Source organism: Poecilia formosa, unplaced genomic scaffold (assembly GCF_000485575.1).
Source record: "Poecilia formosa unplaced genomic scaffold, Poecilia_formosa-5.1.2 Scaffold124, whole genome shotgun sequence".
NCBI lineage: Eukaryota > Metazoa > Chordata > Actinopteri > Cyprinodontiformes > Poeciliidae > Poecilia > Poecilia formosa.
In genome coordinates this window covers 1,594,266-1,618,717 of record NW_006800063.1, presented here as the reverse complement: position 1 = coordinate 1,618,717, position 24,452 = coordinate 1,594,266, and the positions used below count along the sequence as shown (strand labels likewise).

Below are 24,452 nucleotides of genomic sequence, written 5' to 3'. Positions count from 1 at the left end.
TTTTATGGAAATAAAAATGTAAAAAATATCTCTAACATGCATTTGTATTTAGATGACTTTGCTCTGATGAACCTAAATAAAATCCAATGCAACCACCTTCAGGCACTTCATTATTGAAGACTTCTCCTGTGTGTAGTCTAATTGAATAATAAATCCAGCTGTTCTATGAATGCCTCAGAGTTAACAAACGGCATCATGACGACCAAGGAACTCAGCAGATAGGGTAGAGATAAAGATGTTTAATGCACGTTTAGGTTATAAATCCTTACTGTGAGCTTTTGGGTTTTGTGCTTTGTTTGTTTTCAGAAAATGGTTACGCCAGCACGGACGAGGAGCCCTCTGAGTTCAGCCAAGCCTCTGACAGCAGGTGAGTGGTCAGCATCTCCATCTTACTTCCTCGTCATCTAAAAATCTGAAAGCACACTGCTCACATTTTCTGGTATTGATTGTTTTTGTCTTAATATGGAAAAATGCATTAAATCATCTGTAAAAGTTATGCAACATCTGCTTATATTGTCTCACCTTTCTGTGATTCTTTTAGTGTGTCACAGATGAAGGAATCCAACAGCCAGGATGACTTCAAAATAAAGGTAAAAAAATCTTTATATAGAAGAACAATATCACTTTGTGTTGGTGCTCGAGGTTTTTGTCTGTCTGCTGCCACTGCTTGTCACCACAGGGAGGCAGTAGAAGCAAACGCTTAAACCTCGATGGCAGAAAACCATTAGAGTTGACGCAGATCTTCTATGTTGGTCCTTTTTAGACTTTGGTGTCTCTTGTTTTTATTCAACATTAATATTTGTTTGCTAAGCAGCTTATGCTTCCTTGTCTTCACTCATTTCCTCACCAAAACATGCACTGGAATCATTCTTGGCGTTCATTATTGTATTATATCTTTTGATATTTCGTCATCCCACTGCCCTCCTTTCTCAGTCCACCCTGCCTTTTTCTGGTTCTTTGTAACACAACGGCTTCACTTGACTCACCCAGATGGAGCCTCGCCTCTCGGCCCAGATGAAGGCGGTGTCGGCGGAGTACCTCGGCCCCATCCTGGATCCCTCATCAAGCAGCAAGCAGCAGCACATCACCAAGTCCCTGGCGTCACTCACAGACATCCAGGAGGACGGCTTGGGTCTCGTCCCAGGAAGTCTGGCACTGAGCGTGCCCCTCCGGGACCCTTTTCACAGGGAACGAGCGTCCCGTACAATCAGCCTTCCTGTCAGAGGGCACACTTTGTAAGTCATGGAGAAGTAAACTGTGATGATGAATTGTTAATCTTAGGGGTGACAGGAACAGACTAGATGAATGTTTGAAATTACTCTCAGGGTTCAGGTGGAGTGAACGTCTTAAAGACTACAGACCTTTTTTTGTTCAGATACCCCAACCAGAATTTTGTGGCAGATTTTTTAAATCTTGTTTGTAAATCTTTGTGCTGCAAATACTGAGTTCTGTAAGAAAATGTGAAAAAACAAGCATTCCAAAACATTGTTTCTATTCTTCTGCTTGTGAGTGGTTAACTCATGATCCATACTTGGTATCTAATGTTTATTTGTAGTTTTTGCTATTTACTGTCACAATTCTTTGCAACTTCCTTTACTGACGATGTTGCTATGATGTTTGCTAGTTTGCAGTACACGGAGTACGTCAGGGAACAAATCTGACTGGTTTTTGAGCAACTGGAGTAGAGTTAAGTTAGATGTCATTCCCAGTTTCACCACTCGCCACCAGCATTTGTTCTTTTTCTGCCAACTTTAACTCATACTTTGAGTTCTCAAAATCTCCATCCACATGTTGCTTCTTAGCTCTGCATCACAGATGATCATAAAGATGATAGCCTAAGAATGTCCAGATGGTCATGCACATCTTGATATGTTGAAGAAAGTACAGTTTTCTTGCAACCAACTTCTTACAGCGGTTGAGCGCCGTCTCACTTAATTTCCAAACACATTTCTTATATTGATAGTGGTTAACCTTACGACTTCTTTGGCCAACAACAGTTTCTATTCTGAAGATGGTAATCAGCAGGGTGTGGTTGTGTTTAAGTATATTGGGTTCACTGACAAGAAAATCTCACATTTTTGAGTTTTTTTTTTATTTTTTTTTTTATACTGGCGACTTAAACTGAAAGTCATCGGATTCCAGCTGCGATTTGATTTTTAACTTCCTGATTTAGAAAACGCACACTGACTGAAATGGCGTCTTATATTTTATCCATTTCATGTCTCGCCAGAAGCTCAGGTTTTTTTCTGTTGTATCTCAGCCCCAGGCAGTCTCGAGGTTATGACACTTCCCCCATTACAAGAAGGAAATCTTACGACCGTTCGTACAGGTACGCGCCATTTCAAGATCGGATGGAGACCGCATTACTGAGTAATGTAATTTAGCTCAACTGTTTTCACTGATGTTATTATTTCTTTAATTCCTCATCAGGCCCACTGATGTCTACACTCCCCCCTCCTCACCTCCTCTAAGGACAAGGAATGATCGCAACGTCTTCTCCAGACTGACCAGCAACCAAGCGCAAGGTTCTGCTCTGGACAAGTGAGTACTGTCCTGCAGAGAGACCCAAACAGACGCTGTGCACTTTTTGCACCCATATTCTCATCTGCTCAGTTCAGTTGCCCTCCAAGTCATTTCTTTCTTCTCCTTCTCCTTCTTCTTCTTCACCTCTGTGTTGTCAGGCTTTATAGATGCATTAAATGCATTGCCTTCGGAGAGCAATGTAGAACTGAATCCCACTTCCACACTTTATTTTCTTCCATTAGTGTTAAGTGTTTCAGAAAGTCCAGAAAGCTATGTTGGAAAGGCCATAAGATGCTGCAAAAATCAGATCAGCTGAATTTTGCAATGCTGAAAATATTGTGGGAGAACAGGTTAATGTTATTGTTGTATTTTTGCAAGTCACGTATCCTATTTATTTTTTATTTTATTTATTTATTTTTTTTAATAATTGATGTTTATTGTGTTCCATAAACATCAATAAAATACATTTAAGTTTATGGTTGTAAAGTAACAAAATTTGAGAAAATATAACGGGAATTTATGCATTTTCAAGTCACTTTTCTTTTCTTTTCTTTTCTTTTTTTTAAACAAGATTATGGCAAAAAAATTGAATGAATTGAAATTGAAAATGTAAATGGAACCGTCCCAAAATCTGCATTTTGCAGTAGTTTTGAAGTTGTCTGCTATAGTTCTTTAACGGTGTTAACATGTAAAAGTGTAAAAAGACACTTCTTGCAATGTAATTACTTGGTTACATCAAACTGAGGGGAGGTCTTATGGGACTAATGTCAGCTGAAGGAGAGCCCAGTCAGAAATGAGGACTTGCTTCCCTTCCTGCTCACAATCAATTCCAACATCCTACTCTGACAAATGTCAGTGGTTAATTTCAGCCAGCATTTGCAGGGTTTTTTTTTTTTTTTTTTCCATTCTCCGTCTGTTATTAAGTCGTTGAATATCCTGGCTTTATAGAACCCTAATTGCTAGCAAGATTGCTTTGAGGAATCAGTCAGGGTGTTGTGTGTGTGTGTGTGTATTAATAACTGCTGACTTTGTGTGTGCTGGAGCCTGTGGCTCCTCATTATCTGGACCCGGGGTAGGTAAATGGGATGGCACTTGTCATGTGCTCGTGCAGCTGTTGTTGATGGAAGCCATTTTGAGTTAACACGGCGTGGGAGGGTGTTTATGCTTAAGGTCTCTTATCATCAGGTTGCCCCAGGAAAATACTCTTGTTCAACATGATGCAGCAGGATGGATTGAATTCTGTATTTTTTTCTCTTTCTCATGTGTTGTTGTTGGCAGTCTTGGAATTTCTTTATTTATTTGGAAGGACACCATCTGTTTGTGTCTTTGTTATATGTGGGGCGTGTAAATGTTTTGCTCAAAAAGTGTTTTCATTCCAAGTTAATCATTTTTATTCCATTGCTGAAACCGTTTGAACTCTACCACTTCATGTATTAAACGCATGTTTACATATGTATAATGTTTTTTTTAAAGCACAAAACCTCTTAAATGATGAGAAATAAGGAATTGTGTTAATGAAACTCTTCCACATCTTTTCAAGTTCAAACATCCCTTTGCATCTTGCAAAAATGCAAAAAAAGAAGTTTTATTCTCTAATCACTCATTCATGTTTAAGTATTTTTTTTTTTGCCGACGAGACGAGAATCAAGCCTTTTATACGAGTTTCAAAAAAGCTGGTGGATCTAAAATAAACAAATTTGAAACGGTTTTCTTGTTTTATCTTTTGGCTTTAATCATCAAATGCAGTCAGAATTCACATTATATTTGAAAAAGCAACACATTTTTCAAGGCTTTTGGGGAAAATTGCTATAAAAAGAGAGAAATGGATAAATTGCAGTGAATTTTTAGCTCTGCTACTTCGTCCACCCTAGAACTAGGCATGGGCCAGTAAAAGATGCTTACAGTAGGATAATCCTAAATTTTAGTGGAATTTATATAAAACTAAATAGAGCCAGACAAAATTCTGGTACTTTTTGTTTTTAGCTTAAAACCGTAGAAACAAAATTAAGTTTTTCAACTATTTATACTTTCCTAGCTAACATTTGATCGGTAGTTATCCATGTTTTAACCACGAGGAGCTCTTTGTGGTTTTGTCTGTGATAATTGCTAAATAATTAAATTCTTTTCTTTCTTATTTTGATGGATAATTGTGAGGGGTTAAACATCTTTTAAAACACAGACATATGCCTACAGAATATTTCGATTACTTTTTGTTTTACTTTTATTAGAAAAAAAAAAACAAGGTGACAAATACGAGACGATTGAATATAATTTTCAACATTGTTGTCATTTTTCCATACAGAACTTGTTTGAGTTTTGAGTGTGGCATGGATGTTGGGTTTTTCCTTAACTCAGCAGTTCCCCCCCACCCCTTTTCTGTTAACCCTGTTTGCCCTCCGATATCGTTTTCTGTACTAATGTCTTGAAAATGTCAGCAAAGATTCAATTTAAAAAGTGACCCTGACCTCATTGTCAAAGAGCAACTAATCTGCGACCTTTGGCAAAACTATCTTGGCATCAGAGTTTCCTCCTTAGTGGCCCTATTTTTTTTATTTTTTTTTTCTCCTGATAATCCCCTTAAATTTTTATTTTGTTTCAACTGACAGCTTGACATTTGTGGAGATGCGACTGTTTGCTTTCTTCAAGAGCAATGTGTGAGAATGTTGACGGCGCTAATCCATCTTGTTGGTTCACAAAACACAAGCAAACAGGCGGCAGCAGTTAGTTTAGCTTTAGTGAATAACTTTTATAATCAGTGTAGAATAAATAAAGATAATCTTTGTTTTAGTACCTCAAGGTACTAAAACGCAACAATCAGAGTTTTATAGACAATTTTTGAAAACTAGCTTTGAGAAAAATTAAGAATTTTAAGAGAAAGGCATTAAAAACGATTCTTCCAGCCTTATTCATTTTAGAAGCTCATGTTTTGTCACATTACGTGTGAGAGAGAGCTGCCGCTCATTTAAAACAAAAATCAAATGATCATTTAGTCAGCATTTTAAATGGTCTTCAGACGGCCAGTAATACTGAAACAGTGGCACCTCAATAAATATTCCCTTGAGAACACAGAAGCTTACTAAAAGATTTCCAAACATTTCCAAATCCAGAACGTCCAATGACGGTGTTTAAAAGCAAAGATAATCAGGCCACTTTTGGTGTCAACACTTTCTGCCTTCTGGTTATCTGCTGAAAATGTCCCCCTCTCTAGCTCTGTAGCTGCCTGAATGAGCCATAGACGTGTCTAGAACATCATTTCTTTTGGATGTCTGTTGTTTCCCCCCTGTGCTTAAATACCTCACTAAAACTGAATATAGCTAACATACTGAAGAGATGTTAGTGGCCTATAGCATTTAAGTATAGCGCATTCACTAATTGGCTCACAGGTCTGATCTTTGAGGCTTTGACCTGCTGGTCACTGCTTTGGTCTGATTAGCTAAAAGAAAAAGGCCAATTAAAGTCACTACATGATTTCATGAATCATATTTATATTGTAGGTTGAAAGCCAAAATAGTCTAGCATTTTGACTGGATCCAGACAGTTTTTGCTGCTGTTGACAGATATCATTCTAAGCTAACCAGCTATGAGCTAGGCTAACAGGCTGCTAGGTGTACACTTTTGTATGACTCTATTTTTGTCTCCTCAGCTCTTGACCAGAATGTAAATTTACTGTACTTCTCCAAACGTCTTTCTTTTCCAAACTTTTTAACCCGTAACAAAAATTAAAGGTCCATTTCATGTTGAGTGTTGGTGTGGCTGGATTGAGACTGACATTGGTCAAATAATATAGCTTGCTCAGTGACTTGCATATACTCTCACTGAACAAGATTTATTTTTGACTGAACTTTCCTGCCTGTTTGTGCACTTATGTCTGAACCCCTTTCTACTAGTCTGTGCTCCCTTTTTTAACCCTTTGCCATGCAGTAACCCTTCTGTCTTTTCTTAGCGTGGTTAACCCTTTCCTCTTCCCACCTCCCGCCTTCTCTTCGCTCCTCTTCTGCCTCCAGGTCAGACGACAGCGACTCCTCGCTCTCCGAGGTGCTCAGGTAGAGGAATCGTGTCTGTCGCTCTCAGTTTTTCCCGTTTTGCCTGTTAACTTGTGTGGTGTCTTGTTTTCACCTTCGCCTCTCCCTTTAGTCCTCCGTGGTTGAAGTCACTGTGAAATGCATGCATTAACTATAGGTAGCTTTTCCTGTCTTTGCCATGCTGTGTTTCTCTGTGGTTCCATGCAAGACCTGTACGAGTCATACAGCATTTCTTTGTCCCACTGTTGAAAGGCATAAAGGGGCAAAACACCTGTATTTGCAAAGGCTCATAGGAATATTAGTTTATTTTTAGCTGAAAGGCTTAAAATTGAGGTTAGCAAATCAAAGCTTGCTGTACTGTAGAAAAGCAAATCCCCTTCCTTTAACTATATACTTATTTTTCAAGGATGACTGTTGATTTGGTTGGTCCAAAAGCTGAAACAAAACTAAGGGATGGACTCTTCTATTCAGCTGTCTGTTAACTTTTCACTATGAATCTCTTAAATCCTCAACATACAGCATCTTAAAACTCAACTCAATTACTGTATCTTTTAATAGTACAAAAAATAAAAGATTAATCGTCAAATCTAAGACATTAAAGCTGCCTTCAGTCTGGATTCACTCCAATGACCTGCTTTTATTTTGAAAACCAGACGTTTTCTGGTTTTCGAACACCACACGTTTCTAAGGGTTTGCTTTTACAAACACAATCCGCCACTCTGAAAGAGTTCCGACATCTTGTGGAAGTGGCACAAGTCAGAAAGCTTGCGTTCACACCATTCATTTTGGACGTCTCATGGTAGATTACCTCCAACAAGTACCTGGTCGGTAAGGCTAGTAGAGTGATGGAGTGAGCCAGCGTGACACGCCAGCAGCTAATCCACTCTGCCGACCTGCATGTTGCTTTCTACTCCCTCATCAACGTCTTGCATATGTTCAAACAAGGTTGGAGGGTAAAAAGAGGAATATCTGATGATTCTGAAGAGAATTCTGTTCCCTTTCTTGCGTTTTCTCTTCTGCTTATCGTCCAGATGGGCAGAGGAAAAATGCTGATTACGTACCATGTGGCGATTTGACTAGGGATCCTATTAAAAGTTACAAACTCCACCAGATTTGTATTAAATTATCCTAATGTTTTTGCTTTGAATACATGATGCCATGCATTGTAACAAGGTTCCTAGGGCTTGTAAAAGGGAATCAGGCCCACAGCATCATAGATCCTCCACCTAACAGAGGGCATGAGTTATTTTTTCCCCATCGTTATTGTGGAGACTTGATGCAACTCTTTTCTACAGCTCTCTAATACTTGACAATGTAGGAATGTTTTGTCACTGCCTGCTTACTGGAAACGCTGATGGACAGCTAACTAAGTAGAAAATATAATAAATAATTCTTCTGTTCCAGTTGTTTTTAAAGAGCTCGTTAGGGTGCCGGTAATTGTGTCGCTGGTCATTCCTTTACAATTATACTCAAATGTTGGATTTAAAATTGTCCATGTGTAATTATGCTACACCAATAATATAATTTCATCTGAAGGCTTTTTATACATCGTTTTAAAAAATGTCAATAATTGTGGGGTAAAAGAGAAGATGTATAAACAATAGACTTGGCATTTAGTTTACTACTTTACAAAATGTCTTCAGTGTCACTTTATTCTTTCAGTTATGAGATTCAAGTTTCTCTCGCGTAGTAAATTTTTAAATGTTCTTTTTAACAAAATGTTGCTCACCTTAATAAAACAAACAGTCCTTGATGTGATGCCACACACTTAGATTAAGAAGCCAACATTAAATCAGGAATGTTTATCTACAAACCAGATGTTGAAACTTTCTATTTTTGATCTTTTCTAGCACACACGCAAAGACTTTCCTGAAGTTCCTTCTGCCAGTTTGTCTCTGTACTTCGGAGAGCACATGCTGATCTCCCTCCATGTTTTCATTAGTGCTGGTCTCTTGGGTCTTGGCCCTGCAACATCCATTAGCAGCTCTCTCCGAGTGCATAGCACAGTAGACCATGATATCCTGTCCTCAGACGCTGATAAAACCAGAACTATTTCTGTCATTTTGTAGTGTCGCTCTATTGTAAGATATGAAGTGCTGCATTAGGCAGCAGTGCCGCTTGTCATTTAGAGGAAAACAACACGCAAGATAGAAAGCTTTCAAACTTAAGTCGTCAAAAAACTGCTTTCGTCAAATAAAAGTAGTTTAGTTGCACAGCATGTAAGTGGGGAAAAATGTATATCATTATTATTATTATTATTATTACTGAAGTGCTTCTAAAAAAGTTTAGTTTGGTATTGTTTATAAATAATGGAGAAAATCTATTCAGCAGTATATTTATTTGACACTGTTTTTTTTAAGTACCAATTTTGTGAAAGTATATCATTTTAAATTATAATACGTTTGGTTTTAAATTCATATCCATAAAAATATTATGCACAGAAGACTATCTGGCAGGTGAGTTAGGCATTGCTGTCCATTCATCGTTTTAACCCAGATCCCTCCCTTTGTGATGCCACTGCATCTTTGTCTTTCTGCATTTCTTGAGTCCTACCAAAAATGTTCTGCATCTGCTGAAATGTACAGCATTCAGCCTCTAAACTTAGTAGGAAAATAGGACTTGTAAAATGAGTGTAGCTTAAAATTGCTTAAATCTACGATAGAAATTTGATTTAAAATGTGGTGGAAAAAAAAAATCAAGACAAGCATTTTGTTACTCTACTTCACTCTGAACATTTACCCTGTAATCCCTGGAGAAGTTACTAACTGGACAACTTGTTTCCACCTAAACTACATGTCCCACATCGCCCTCTCTCTGAGTCCCTAAAGGCATTTGGCTGTGGAGGAGCTGAGACTCTACCTCCCGTTTTTGGGGATAAAAGCCTACAGTGTGCTGCATGTGTCAATAAGGATATTCCAGGATCTCAAGTTCATTGTTCGTAGATTTGTTCATTCGACTGTGACTTTTTCTTTTCTTTGCTAATAATTGCTTTTGAGCTTGTTCTGTGTCGATGAGCTGAGTTTTTGTGCTTCGTGAATCTTGGCAGGCATGCATGTTTCACTTTTTTATTTTAATGGCTCATGGATGAGACTTCTGTTTTTAATTGGCTGGCCGTTTTACGTGCTTTGAGCGAGATATATGAAGTATGTTTTCATGTTTGTGATTTGAATTGTGTTTTCTTCATCTCCTTGTGCACATGAGTGGAGCATGTTGCCATCTTTGACACAGTGAACTGTCTTTGTGTAGAAACAAATCTGTTCAGAATGTTTTCTTTGGTGTTGTCACAGTTTTACTTTCTCACATCCTCTGGTTGTCCCTGTATCTTTTGCACTTCTTCTCACACTTTCTCACATACATGCACCCTCACTTGTGTGCAACATACAACCCAGGAAATCCACCAGGGACCAATTTTTTTCCCTCTCTCACCCTCCTTCTGCTCTGTCTCACTCTGATGACTGCTCTCCAGGCATTCTGGGACTCTGGCCTGTCACAGGGACATAGATTGGGAAGGTTGGGAGGGGACGGGGGTTGTGGCGGTCCATCTCGAGAGCACGAGTGCACATAATACACGTCTGTGTATGTGGGGATATAAAGAAAAGGCGACACACTGACAAGTAAAATAAGGGAGCAGATTTTTACTGCTGTAGTGAGTTAATTGGGTTGCTCTGCAACAAAAAGGGAGCAGATCAGAGAGAGTGAGGAGAGCTTAAGACAACATCAGTGTGTTGTTTTCCCAATATCGCGAGGACATGCAAAAATACCGATAACCTGCAACTTTTTATATTTTGTCGCTGTACGACACAAACCTTGAGTGGGCGTCAGTGAGATTCGGCGTGATAGGTTGACACGAAGTAGTGCATAATTGTAGGAAAAGTATTCAAAGTGTTGGCACAAAATTTCAATTACAGTTTCAAAGGCAGTTTGATCAAACTAAGATTATTTTTCCAACAGATTTATAAAGTTTTCTGTGTAAAGAAGCCTGGTTGTTTACATCGAGTCACTGACTGCTGTCCTCCTGCTGAGCTAGCATGTGGCGAGGGGAAAGGAAAGACTCCCTTTTAATATGAAGGAAGCTCCAGCTCCACTATGAGACTCAGTCTCATTGGGGTTTGAACAGCGGACACCCCGAACACACAGAGGAAACACGACAAGTAGTACTTTCTATGTTAAAGAAAAAGTACAGAGATGCTCTTTTAGGAGAAATGCGCATAAGCGGCTGATCACTGAGCATTTTGCTGTTGCCAACATCTAGTTGGTGGCAGTAGTGGTTGGCTTAATGACTTTGTCGTGGAGAGAAGGAAAGGGTTAAACACAAAGGCAAGACAAACTGACTTCTGTAGAGAGGGATTATGAAGTTAATGGCATTAGTAGCTCAGTCGACCACCTCTGTCGACAGGTGTGCCATGCATGAGTCTTGAGCTGCTTTATTCAGCAGTGGTGCCTTTATCTGTACTTGCAAGTCTTTTTATTGGGTTATTCCTCTACCAACTTTGCTGAAAAGAAAAATTATCCAGCAATAGAAGTGTTGAACAAATTTCAAGTTTTTGACAACAAAACACATGGCTGTGGGACTGGACTTTTATTGAACAATAATGGCACTGCATCCTCTGAGGCTGAACCTTTACATCAGTCACAAGATTTTCATGTCCTCCAATAGGTTTTCTTCCAGAATTGCCCTGTGTTTTCCTCATCTGTGAATGGTTTCCCTGTATTGATTGAAGAAGAGCGGCTCCTCCAGAGTTACCATGGTCTTATTCAATTGTCTCTTTGTAGAGTTTCTCAGTGTAGATGGGGTTGGATACAAATACATGCCGCACTTTTCAGATTTGTATTTGCAAAAAAATAAAATAAAATAAACAAATAAAAAACTAAAAACCACTTCTTTTTTTGTACTCTGTAAATATGCACTACGTTGTACTGGACTTTCATGCCCAAGCAAAATAATTTGTGGTTTGTGCTGGATGTGTAGTAAAATAGTACTGAACAATACTTAGCATAGTTATTTCTTAGTGGAAATAGTTCAAGCATAAACTGGCTTCTTGTTGGTTACAGAAAAGTTTCTTGTTGTGTTTTGTGTGCATGCTCACTGCGAGCTTGTTTATTTTATTGTGCATCCACTTTTGATCTAAAAAATAAAAAAAAGCATTTGACCTTTCTCATTTAAACTGATTGGAAACTGATGGGGTTTCTGTGTTTTTTGACCCGTAGGGGTGTGATCAATCCCATTGGAGGTGTAAAGGGGGGTCGGACAGCACCCCTCCAGTGCGTCTCTGTTGCCGAGGGCCACTCGAAGCCGGTTCTGTGTGTGGACGCTACAGATGAGCTGCTTTTCACTGGATCTAAAGGTACACACACACACACACACACACACCCCCACACACACACACACGCACGCACGCACACACAGACTCACAGAGGCATGCATAGTTAAAAAACCACGAGTAGGTCACCTTAAAATAATTGTAATACAATGTTACTAATGTTATCACTGCATTTGGTAGTGATTTGAAAACAAAACCTGTTCCAGTTTGTAGAAAGAAAGCGCCACATAATGTGAGTTTTAGACTGCATAACCAATTTTAGCAAAACAAAAACGGTGTAAACAGTGTAAACAGCAGGTATTTTATAAAATAATCCCAAATTGCACTTTCTACAATGTCTCTGATTCACCACTGGCTCAACATAAGAAATGCAACATGTGTAATCGTGGACACATTTGTGTGTTGTGGCTCTTGAGACGACGACTTGAATGAACTTTGCTTCCCAGCTTGCCGTTGTCCTTCTGGTTTGTGCGTATTTTTTGTAACACACTTTTGGCTTCCACTCTGTTTTCCACGATTGTACTAAATTAAACCTCCCTGGGATCACCCATGAAGTGGCATTAATCCATATTTAATCTCAAAAATGAAAGAAATGCGATATTTGTGTGTGATATTTGCAGCATTAAAACCAACATCAATATGTTACTGTTTGAGATCTGAATGGCATTACTTCACAAATTACACACAACACAAAAGTTATTCTGTTTTATTCTAACCGTACCTATAGCTGAATGAAATGTCACAGAAGAGTGGGTGTGCAGACAGAAAGTGAATTGTATTGTAGATTTAGAAGGAAACCTCAGATCCTAATCCAACTTTTCCTGTTTACATCTTCAGATCGCACCTGTAAGATGTGGAATCTAGTCACAGGTCAGGAGATCGCCACCCTCAAAGGCCACCCAAACAACGTGGTGTCGGTAAAATATTGCCCCTCTTCTGGTCTGGCCTTCAGCGTCTCCACCTCATACATCAAGGTGTGGGACATCCGTGACTCTGCCAAGTGCATACGCACGCTCACGTAAGCTTGTTTCCCAAATCGACCAGATGGCAGAGTTTTGAGATTGCTGAAACATTTCAGTAAAAGATGATTCATAAATATGCTCTTTTCCCCCCTTCAGCGATGTGCTTCAGGTTGCATTAAAGTGACAAATTAAACTGAAGTGCTTTTAGAGAAAATCACGGCGGCCTCTTCCTACATTTGATTGTTTTTGCTTTTTTCTTTTACACTGCTTGACCTCTCTTTACCCCCTGACAGGTCGTCAGGGCAGGTGGTTACAGGAGACGCGTGTGCTGGCACAACCACCCGGACAATCACCTTTGCTCAGGGCGAGTGTCAGATCAACCAGATAGCGATCAACCCGTCAGGATCTGTGCTGTATGCTGCTGCTGGAAATATTGTTCGCATGTGGGACCTTAACAGGTACATTTGTAACAAGTCATTTACGTAGCATTTTTCTTCTTTGGTTACTTATGTAGGTAATCGGTCACTTAGATATCCACTGTTTATCTGTTGACATTTATGTCTATGATAAGTCTTTAAAAAGAAGAGAGATTTTGATCTCTCTTCTTGTAATCTTGATTTGTCCAAAATTCGCATTTGTTTGAGCAACCGTCCATCAATCACTTTCTCCAACTCTCATCTGTCAATTCACCCAAAATCCACAGATCTGTCAATTTTTCTTTGTTTGTTTGTCTGGCATTCTTCCAATTGTTTTGTCCATTTATCTGTCTATGATTCATCTTTATATCCAATATTAACTATATCATTAAGCTGCCAATCCGCCCATAGTTCACCTGTCAGTTTGTCCAAAATTTACCCATCTGGCAATTTGTCCACCCGTCTGTTCGTTTGTCCACCGTTCATTTTGTCCATCCGTCCATCGGTTTGTCCATCCAACGTCCGCCATTTGTCCTTCCCTTTGCTTGTCTGTCCAACATCTATCTGATTATTTTGTCATCCATCCATTTGTATATTTATCCTTTCTCCATCCCTCTCTTCTGTCACTCATCCATTTAACATGGGGAAAAGTACAGACATCTCAAAATGTGTTGGAACCAGTCAGTGTTTCCTACAGTCAGTTTTTGACATGTTTTAGTAAGGCCTCATTTTCTTGAGTTTTTTTTTTACGCCTTAAAAGAGAAGTGATCAACAGATTGGAGCAGACAGTTTGCGCTGAGGGGCTCCAAGGTATTTAATGATGCATGAGAAACCCCCCCAAGAAATGAAAAATGAACAAATTAGGCATTTCTTCCTTCTCTGCCAGAGGCATCAGTGTGTGGCAATAGTTCAACTTTACGCAAGAGAGGGAAGGTGTCTTCATTTGGTGACACAGACGGCTTGAAAATCAGATTTCATTTTCTGTAACGAATGTCGCAGATCTTTGTTTCGTCTCCTCCTAAGTGTGGGTGTCTCTTTGTGCAGGATGCAGGCAACAGGCAAACTCTCAGGCCACATCGGTTCTGTCATGTGTCTGACAGTGGGACAGTCTCTGCTGGGCAAAGACCAGGTCATCACTGGCTCCAAAGACCATTACGTCAAGGTACAGCTCACAAGTATGAATACAGTACTCTGGAAAAGTATTCATACACTCTTGACTTTTCTTACATTTTGTCACTTTGTTTTTATATTTTGTAAATGCTAATTTTATTTGGATTTTATTAATTGGGAAGTATAAAAAAAAAGGATGCAAGTTGTTTTCTTTGTACATAAAAACCTTGTAGCCTTCATTTGTATTCACCTCTGTTAGTCAAGACTTGGAACTACATTAATTTGCTGCAATTATAACCTGTTAACTTTTGAGGCATGTTGCTATGGAGAGCATTTCAGTTTTCAGGTCTTGTCACAGATTGTTAGTTGGTTTTAGATCAGGCCATTGACGGGGTCATTTAAAGACTGTTATATTTTCAGCCAAACCATTCAGTTACCTCTGGCTGTGTATTTATTGCCGAAAGGAAACTTGCACCTCAGTTTGACGTCTGTTGAAGCCTCCACTAGATTTTCCTCCAGGATTTCACAGTATTTAGCCCCACATATTGTCCCAGCTACTCTGACCAGCTACCCTATTTCCTGTTGAAGAAAAGTTATCCCTTCATCATGTTTGACCATTTGGAATGTTTTGCTATGTATTGACTGAAAAGTTTTTTTGTTTTTTTTTTATCTGACCAGAGCACCTTCTTTTTAATCAAGACGTCTTATGACTTTATTTCAAGTCATAAGAAATACAGTCAGAACTACTAGTTATCCCGCCTAGATTTTTCTCACCTGAGCTACGGATCTTTGCAGCTCCTCCAGAGTTGGCGTTGGTGTTCCAGCTGTTTTCAATGGTAGAACATTTTTTTCTAACATACCCCTATTAAAACATTTTCACAGCTTAATTCTGGACCCGTCTGCAGTCTCCATAAAGCTGTTTATTCAGCAGTGTTGTTTAACAAGCCTTCTTAGAGTATGAAGGCTGAATATAGGCAAAGGACACACACTTGTTGTGTAGTTTGTGGTTGTTTGGTGACAAATTTTGAAATTGGTGGTATGACAGCTTTAATTTTGAAAGGTATTGTATTAACAATCTAAGTGCACAAAATAATTCTCGTTTATTTTTTTTCTCTTGAGATATTTGACGTGGCAGAAGGAACTCTGGGTAATGTGGGTCCAGCTCATAACTTCGAGCCTCCGCACTACGACGGCATTGAATGTTTGGCCGTGCAGGGAGACGTGCTGTTCAGCGGCTCGCGAGACAACGGCATCAAGAAGTGGGAGCTGGAGCAGCAGGAGCTCACACAGGTTTGTGTTGTTTTGCATGTGTGAGGAGTGCAGCGTACAAAACATGTATTTGCCATGTTTAATACATGTCAACAGCTGCAAAGTGATTCTCGAGCAGAGCGCTACATGATCCTAGGGTATTGTCTCCTGCCGACACTGAAGAAGGTTCACTGGGTTGAGTTAGCAGGAGGAGGGATGTTTTGTTATCACAGGGATAATAATTCACACATTTGAATTAGAGGAGTACTTTCTTGATGAAACATGGAATGAGTCTGCAAGTTGAACAACGAGCAAGTCTTGAAGGCAATTAAATCCTGATCTCTTGACTCTCATAATTACAGGGCAATGTCCAGCCTGCTCCATACAGTGTGTGCTGCAATTAAAGTGCTAACAAGGTAGATAGCTGCAGTAAGATCTCCCTTATTGGTTATAATAGTGAAGAACTGCATTACTACGTAAGCATAAGCTCTTGATCGGTGGAGCAACTCTTTAAGTAATGCGACAAGTTTTTGTCGTTTTCTGTCTTGCCAGATGTTTCTCGTTTTCATGATTTTAAAAGATTTACAAAACGTCGTTAGAAAAATAAATAATTCCATCAGCTGACTCGTTATAAGCCTTCAAAGATTTGTTTGATAAGAAAAGTCATGAAATGCACAACTTTTTTTTTCTTGGTTGTTGTCCAGTTTGCATATTCGGAGACATGCATTCTATGCAGACACTCCTAAAAATGACTTAGTTCTTATTTAAACGGTCTCTGTAAAAACCATGGAGAACTGAGCAGCCAGTTGGAAGCTCAGCTGGTGGCCAGCTTCCTGCTACCCAAGCGCTCCCTTCATGTCTCTCTTACCCGCAGTGTAGAGGTAGCCAGCAGTGTGTGTGTGTGTGTGTGTGTGTTGTCATGTGTAATGTGGCAGGAAAGTGGCGTGTCAACAGCGGGGAGCTCGGAGCCCGCTCACACTTCAGCCACAGGTAGCGGTGGAGGAGCGCGCTTTGTTCCTGCGATTCTCCACCGTCTCCTGTGTATCCTCTGCTGTCTGCGTTTGTTAATAATGCATAATCGTACCAGCTTGTGGGCGGATGTGGTTTTACTCATTTGCATGCACATCACTTTCCCCAGTTTGTTTTGCATAACTTCTGTTTCGCCTTTTGTTTATTCAAACAGACAAAGCCAAATCACAGGACGTAATTATTCCTTTCCAGAGCTGGAATTAAATCAGCTTTCTCTTTGCTGCGGACTGTAGCTTATGACCTTAACCGCATTTGTGAAGCAGCCAACACCATCCATTTTACAGCCTTCTCCCGACTCAGCGATCTCTGTATAATTATGTAATGGGATCAAATTGTGGCTTTGGGTATAATAATGTAACATATTACAGTGGACTCTGAAACTCTGCCTTCTTCAGGATTATTACTGGGAGCTGCTGTGCCCTGTCCAGCACCATAAAAAGAAGCCTCTGTTGTTCTTTTCCTCGAGGAATATGTGAAGTAATATTCTTATAATTACTCAAGACTGCAGTCTAGTGGATCCCACACTACCCGAAATGATAAATGTCCCAATATAGCCTTCCCAAACAGCTGACAGTGTGTGTGCGCGGCTTTGCCGAGTAATAAGTGTTTATGTAACTGTTGTTATTGCTGTGTGGTATTATTCTCTGTAAGGTGTTTAAAAGATTTGACAGATTCTCACCTTTATGTGTAAAGCTATCACAGAGAGTGTTAATGTAGATTTATCAAGTCTCGTTCAGGTCGTTCTGCACCATTTCTCAACATTTCTGTTTATGCATAATCATGCACCACATATGCTTTCCCCCCCTCCTTGCCGACAATTGATAGTGAAGCCTACGTTGAACTTTCATACATGTTTTAAAATTGTTTAAATAGAATCAAGTTAAATAGACGAAAACAGCAAAAAGTATTCACGCCCCATTTTGTTGTTACAGTCACAAATTTTGGATATTTTGTGTGATATCCCAACACAAACTATGCAGCCCATTTCTAATGCATTCTATTGTTTTATTAAATCAATTCTTTGTATTTGGCTGTTGTCCTATTACCCTTTATATAGACTAGTTACCCAGTTAGACAGAAAAAAACATCCCCATAGCATGGTGCTGCAACCACCATGTCTTCTGCAGAAACGGAGGGACGTGTTGCACTTGCAGCAGCCAAAGATCTGCTCAAAGTAAAACAAAAATAGTAGTAATAGTTTGCATTTGGTAACATTTCATGCACTTTTCCATTCAGTTGTGTAAAATAGAGGATTATGCACGTAATCTATGGTTACATGCGCTTGTGAAATTTATATTTACCTGCAGTTGTAATAGGCAAGGAAGGTGCTGCATCAAGATGATCTAACTGTACAGTGTTTTTTTTTATTTATTAGAAAAAGCATGTCTTTACATCTAAAGGCATACAGTGGGTGAAAACTAAACAGGAAAATAAATTACATCTACTGCACAAGTCTCAACCATGACAGACTCTGAGAAATCCTTTAAGTGTATTTTCATTAAAAGCAAATAAAAAACATGTATGAAATCGGCAGTGACAGATGACAGACGTGTAAGAAAAAGAAGGGGATTAATTTAGAAAAGCAGTCTTCCTCGGTGTGTGTTCCTCTGCTCCGAGCTACCTTAATGTGCCGCCCTGGTGGCTGAGATGAATGCAATTATAGAACAACATTAAAACCCCAAACTGTACGAGTCATAAAAGTTTAATAAAGCCCTGCATAAAATTTAAATTGCTCTCTCTGTGTTTGCTCTGTGTTTTAGGGGGAAAAGGGCGAACTGATTTTGTTTGAGGTCTTACCTCTGCAGTGATTTATCACAGTCTTGGGTTAAAAAAAAAAAAAAAAAAAAAAAAAAACTATATCCAATCAGAGGCTTTTTGTTTGATGTTTCTGTGGGCAAAAAAAAACAAAAAACAGCCTTACGAAATAAAATAGCAAATACCATTTGAGGGTAAAGATTTAACTTATACAAACCCCCATGAATTGCATTAAGTAAAACTAAGATGCTTTTGGCTCACCCTGAGAAATAAAGGACTCCGAGCTTCACGGGTCCCCACCTTCATCACGCGTTGCTGCAGAACAGACCTTCATGTTGATGTGAACAGATCATTCCTTGCTCATGAATTCTGTTTGAAGCCATTGTAAAACACACTGTGAATAGACGCCGGCTAAGAATAGCCGTAGCACAGTCTAAAAGCGGGTCTCTAAAAAACTTGTACTTTTATGTTGCCTGGCAACGACGAAGTGCACTTTTAATTCAAGGAATATGTTGTTGTTCCCAAGACACTTCGTTTTTGCTCCATTATAAATGAAACGCGGGGACGTGTATGTGTGTCTGCTGTTATTTAAAGAATGCAGCAACCCAAATGTCGAGTGTATCCTGCTGGATTATTGAATCGAATGTTAGATTTCTTTATTCAGCTCCTAACGCAGGTCTGCTCTGACTTCACAGCAAATCCCGAATGCCCACAAGGACTGGGTGTGCGCTCTGGCCTACGTACCCGGCCGGCCCATGTTGCTGAGTGCCTGTCGGGGCGGCATGCTCAAGGTGTGGAATGTGGAAAACTTTACGCCCATAGGAGAGGTCAGAGGTCATGACAGCCCCATTAATGCCATATGTACCAACTCCAGGCATATCTTTACTGCCTCCAGGTATGTTTAAAGAAATGTATTGTGTTCTTTTACAGCTCTATGCAGTTTCTTGCAAGTATGTTCACAGCTATTGCAACTTTTTTTTTCACTTTTTACCCATTATATAGCCACACACTTCAAAGCTTTAATTATGATATATATATATATTTTTTGTGGGGGGATCAGGGGTTACGTTACCAACCGACACTCCAAAATGAGCTTCAAGTTTGCTGTTGTAATGTCACTAAATGTAAACCAGTGATTACTTTTGCAAGGGACTGCATGTTCGAAATGACCCTCAACCAGTACTTCCTTGTTTCCAGTTTGTTCATGCATGCAAAATGATTTGTAGGTAGTCCTTTATTGAAGTCTTCTGGACATGATTTAATTAGAGCTTTGGAGTTACAAATGCCAAATGACATAAAGTTCAAATTGTCATCAATATAAAATGTTAAGATCAGAAGTAAAAAGATTGCCCTTTACCTAAAGAGTAATCTTTCTGAGGAAGACTGAATCATTTCGAGAGCTAACAAGCAGCTCAGCCCAGAGTTGGTGAGAGTGTTGAACTGCAGCTTTGATTTCATAATATTGTGAAACAAAGATGGTGCTGGTTTAGCTGTCTGGGTCTTCTCCTCGCTGTCTTCTTTCATCACATCTTAAACTTTATTAATCATCTCCTGTTGTTCTCTTGCTCCATCGCCATCCTCACTGCAACCAACTGTTTCCTCCGCACTTTGCTTTTCTCCTTTCTCCTCCTCCTCCTCCTCCTCCTCCTCCTTCTCCTCCTTTGGACCCCAGTGACTGCAGGGTGAAGTTGTGGAACTATGTGCCAGGCTTGACCCCATGTCTTCCTCGTCGGGTCCTGGCCATCAAGGGCAGAGCCACCAGTCTCCCCTGATTGTGTCCTCTGCACACCGAACCTCCTTTCCTCTGGTATTCTCTTAGCCGATCATTCTTCTCTTCCTGTTGTTTGTATTTCCCCAACTTTGAAATTTCTTCACCTTTGTACCTGAAATCCACCCTTTTAATTCTTTTTCTTTGTCTTTCTGCCCTGTTTTTCATTTTGTGCTCTTTTCGTTTTTGGTTTCTTTTAAAATCCTTCTCTGTTTGGCTTTAAAGAATCTTTTCTTTTACTTTTTGTAGTTATGTTTTGTAGGTCACTTGCCACATCAAGGACAACAGGGTATAACGATCTCAATCCAATTTGTTGCATGTACACAAATAATTGTTTATATGCTGTGGATGTATCGTTCTGTTTCATAGTCGATTTTTAGCAAAGTAACGAGTTTAGTGTCGGGTAGAAATTTAAAGGCAGCAGATCAAAATATTGCTGAAACCAGTCACTCCTACCATTTTCCCCTTTGCTCTTGGATAGATTTCTGTTCACATGGCACATGCAGTCACAAAAATTCAAGTTGCTTGTGGCTGTTAATAAAATTTCATGAAATGGTCCCTTGCAGACCCGTACAGAGAGCCATGCAAACACCGCGGTCAAGCAGATGGGGAACAGTGCTCTCATCATCTGTGTAACCCCAGCAGCACGCTGTAGTCTCTCACTCCCCGCAGGGTTTTTTTTTTTTTTTTTTTTTTTTTACTGCTGCATTGATCTCTCATACACAGAGCAACATGCTCAATACCTCGCTGCCTCACCCGCGGCTCGCATCAGACAGAGTTTTGTGACAGTGCCCCAATGAGCAGCTGTTGTAACGGCATGATGTCCAGGTGTTGGATCTGGTTTGAACGCTGCAGTGTGAAAGGGAACCAAACTAAATGAACTTGTGAGAGTTGCCCAATCAAAGCTTCCTGGACAAATCCAGGGTGACAGCGGCCCAGGTTTTCAGTTCATCTGGAAGTTAATGTTTCCCCTTCTGCTCGCACACGCTAGCTTTGGAGAAGCTTTCAGATGCAAACCAGCAGAAGGCTCTTATAACAGAATCCAGTTATAAACCAAAAGTCTGTATTGTTTGGTTTGAAGTGAGCAAAGAGGCACATGTTTTTGCAAATTAGCTAAAGTTTGATTTAAAGTTTTTCAGTTAAAATTTGCATTCACTCCCTTATAGAGGGCATTTAATTATGACATGGATGAACTGTTCTCTCTTGAAGTTCATTGTGTTACTGAGTTCAAACTTCTCCAAAGGAACTAATGACGGACTTTACCTTATTTACGTGAAGATGGTGGATGTGTATGTGCCAAAGCGGAACAAGAAGATGAAACTACGCCATGTTGTTTGAGTTTTCATGACAATGCAGGCTGGCTTTTCGGTGAAGAGTTACTGACTTTGTGAAAAATGTTTTTTAATTATGTGTGTGTTGAGCGTGTTACATTAGTGAAGTGCACTTTGAGGTGTTCGTCTGTTGTTTTTTTCCTCCGTTTGTTTTGCTCTCCTTGCTTTTATTACTTCGCTCATCGTCCCTCCCTTCTCCCTCTCTTCCTCTCCAGCGACAAGACGGTGAAGATCTGGCTGTCAAAGGTGTGGAGGAAGAGGTGAGAAGCAAAGTGACTGTGTATCCTCTGTCAGCCATCTTGCTGCAACAGCAGCCGCTTCCAGCGACACGATGTGACGCCTCAGTCGCAGTTTCCAAGGCAATCAAGGTGTGGATCATGCAGAAAAACGGTGGACCGGAAAGTCAAAAAATATTGCCTTTCAGAAATTTTTTTTTTTTTTTTTTACTGCCAACTTTCAAAGTGCCATTCTGCTGTGGTGCTACTTGGAGATAAATGTTGTCAGCCTGGTGAAGCCTCCGCCAAGCAAAACAATTTCTCACCTGACACGAAAACAACCACCTGCAGCCTGGTACTAAATGAAAGTGTCCTTCTGTTCTTTCACCAAGGTTTCAGGCAAGTGAGAGATGAATCTGCTCATGTATCTGCTGGACTGCAGTATTAGGGACCGTCTCACAAACATTTGGGCTGCATAGATATTGAGCACATTGGATAATCGCGTTAAACGGTCACGGCAGTGGATTGGTGGACCGCTGCTCAAACGTCACTGGAAAATGACAGACTACCACTAATTGGTATCCAGTTTTAGCAGGTGTATGACTGATTGTTTTGTCATGTTTGTGTTTTTTTTTTTTTGTTGTTATAATTTCTAATTTATTGTTTTTCCTACCTCACTCGTTTTGAACTCTGACCTGAGGTGTGTAAAAAAACAAACAAAACAAAACAAAAAAACAAAACATTTTGTACAGGTCTTTGTGCGGAAACACTTGGTGCTTTATGTTTCTAAGTCATTCATTTAATCACTATCACTGTGTGGATGGGTCCTGTGTGGGGCCCCCCTGGCAATCACACCGTCTGGTTGCAGAACAGATATGGATGTTGGCGTCGGTCCAGCAGGACCATGACCGAATCTCATTATCTGTTCTGGAAAAAGCAAACTGCAGCCAAAGTAAGAAAAAAGACGTGCAGTTTGCTGACAACATGAGCGCTCCTCGCGGACATGTGTGGCAGGTATTACACCGCGGCCAAAATGTCGGATCGCAACGCTGTCAATCTGCAGCACGGGAGCCGTTTTTGCCATTTATCATTCGAACGCCCACTCCAACACTTTCTGTCTCTGCCTGTTCCTTTTTTTTTTTTTTTTAAGGTTGCGCTTTGCACTGACCTAACTTTGGAGTCCACCTTCTTTCCAGCTTCTAAACTTCTCCCAGAAGCCAATTTAATTAGAGCTCGGCTCTTCCAGCTGCTTTTCAGGCAAGATTTCTTGCGTGAAAGTAGGTCATCACTGAGAGGGATTCTTTTCTTTTCCCCTCTCTTATTTTTTTCTTTTTTTTTTGGATTCCCAGTTTTCTTCCACCCACCATTTAGCTGCTACACTTTCAAGCAGGAATAAACTTCCTGCGCCTGTGCACTGATGTACAAATCTGTTTATGTGGCAGATTAGGCGTGTGGGCAACACGCACATATGCACATGCCACGGATAAATAAACAGTCTGAGAGGATGTTTCGGCTATCCATCTTGTTTGATGTGACTTGGCATCTTTCACTGTGTTGATTTAGAGTCTCCATAATAACAGAGACTTACAGTCTTAGGGGCTGCAGCATGCTCTAAAAGTCGACTCCATTGCCTTTTTGTTGCCCGACACCTCCTAATACTGAAAATAGCTCCACGTAATTCCATTATATCCTACCTTTTGCTAAACACTCCAAAAAAAAAACAAAAAACAAAAGCTGGGATAAATTTCAAGCTTCCTGCCACTCATATGTCTTACTGCTTGATTTAAAAAAAAAAACAAAACAAACAAAAAAAAACAGTTTATGTCTGCTAGTCATGTTCTGCTTAGCAATATCTGTTTTGAGAAACCATGTTTTTGCTCATTTGGTGCACTTTTCCTCGCAGAAGACTCAGAGTCGAACAGTATGTAGTTAAATTACGAGTGATGCTTGGATCAGAAAACCGAGTTCAGAGGAGAAGAAAGTAGGAAAACAAAACAAAAAAAAAAAACAAGTTTCCTGTTAAACGTCCTGCTGCTGCTTCATGTGTCCAACATGAATCTGAAGCTGCTTAAACTCGCCAAAAGCAATTTTCTTGGTTGTAGTGTTCTGCTTAGGGGATAAAAACATGATGATTCGGTAACACTTTATTTGAAGGGGGGTGAATAAGACTGACATGACACTGTCATAAAAACCTGTCATGAACATGAATAAGCCTTCATGAATATTTATGACTGTTGTCATAAAGCGTCATTCGGTAAATTATGACACTTTTAATACAAAGTTGACATTATTCAAAACGTCTTTCTTATGACAACTTGACATTAACCAATAAATCATTATTGATATAAATTTGTTATAAAAGTATTACTGATTGCACTTTAAAAATCAGGTAACTTTATGTTATTAAAGGTAAAGTTTAAACAGTAATGATTTCTTGGTTAATGTCAAGTTGTCATAACAAAGACATTTTGGATAATGTCAACTTTGTGTTAAAAGTGTCATAATTTACCGAATGACGTTTTATGACAACAGTCATAAATATTCATGAAGGCTTATTCATGTTCATGACAGGTGTTATGTCATGTTTATGAAAGTGTCATGACAGTCTTATTCACCCCCTTCAAATAAAGTGTTACCGATGACTCTAATAAAGCGTGGTCTTGAATAATATTTAGAAACTCAGGTATATGTTGAAGGATGATTTCAAACTTTAGTCATAATGTGACCCTGCGAACTAGCTTTTTCTACCAAC

The 24,452-nt window shown here is 39.7% G+C and overlaps 1 protein-coding gene across 7 annotated transcripts in view; it reads left to right on the top strand.

Moving 5' to 3' along the window:
• The window catches only part of kif21b (kinesin family member 21B), a 61,476-nt gene extending 37,786 nt beyond the window's left edge, over window positions 1-23,690 (top strand). For 2 of the 7 annotated variants that reach the window (XM_016676005.1, XM_007561296.2), the window contains exons 22-35: window positions 307-367; window positions 542-590; window positions 991-1,235; window positions 2,261-2,329; window positions 2,431-2,541; window positions 6,528-6,566; window positions 11,754-11,890; window positions 12,704-12,884; window positions 13,122-13,286; window positions 14,289-14,406; window positions 15,474-15,644; window positions 19,082-19,281; window positions 20,059-20,193; window positions 21,701-23,690. In XM_016676005.1, coding sequence (XP_016531491.1) covers window positions 307-367; window positions 542-590; window positions 991-1,235; window positions 2,261-2,329; window positions 2,431-2,541; window positions 6,528-6,566; window positions 11,754-11,890; window positions 12,704-12,884; window positions 13,122-13,286; window positions 14,289-14,406; window positions 15,474-15,644; window positions 19,082-19,281; window positions 20,059-20,158 — 1,646 coding nt within the window. In that variant the 3' untranslated portion in view covers window positions 20,159-20,193; window positions 21,701-23,690. The other 5 variants (XM_016676007.1, XM_016676006.1, XM_016676004.1 and 2 more) reach the window with 4 other exon arrangements.
• The last annotated feature ends 762 nt before the right edge of the window (window positions 23,691-24,452 follow it).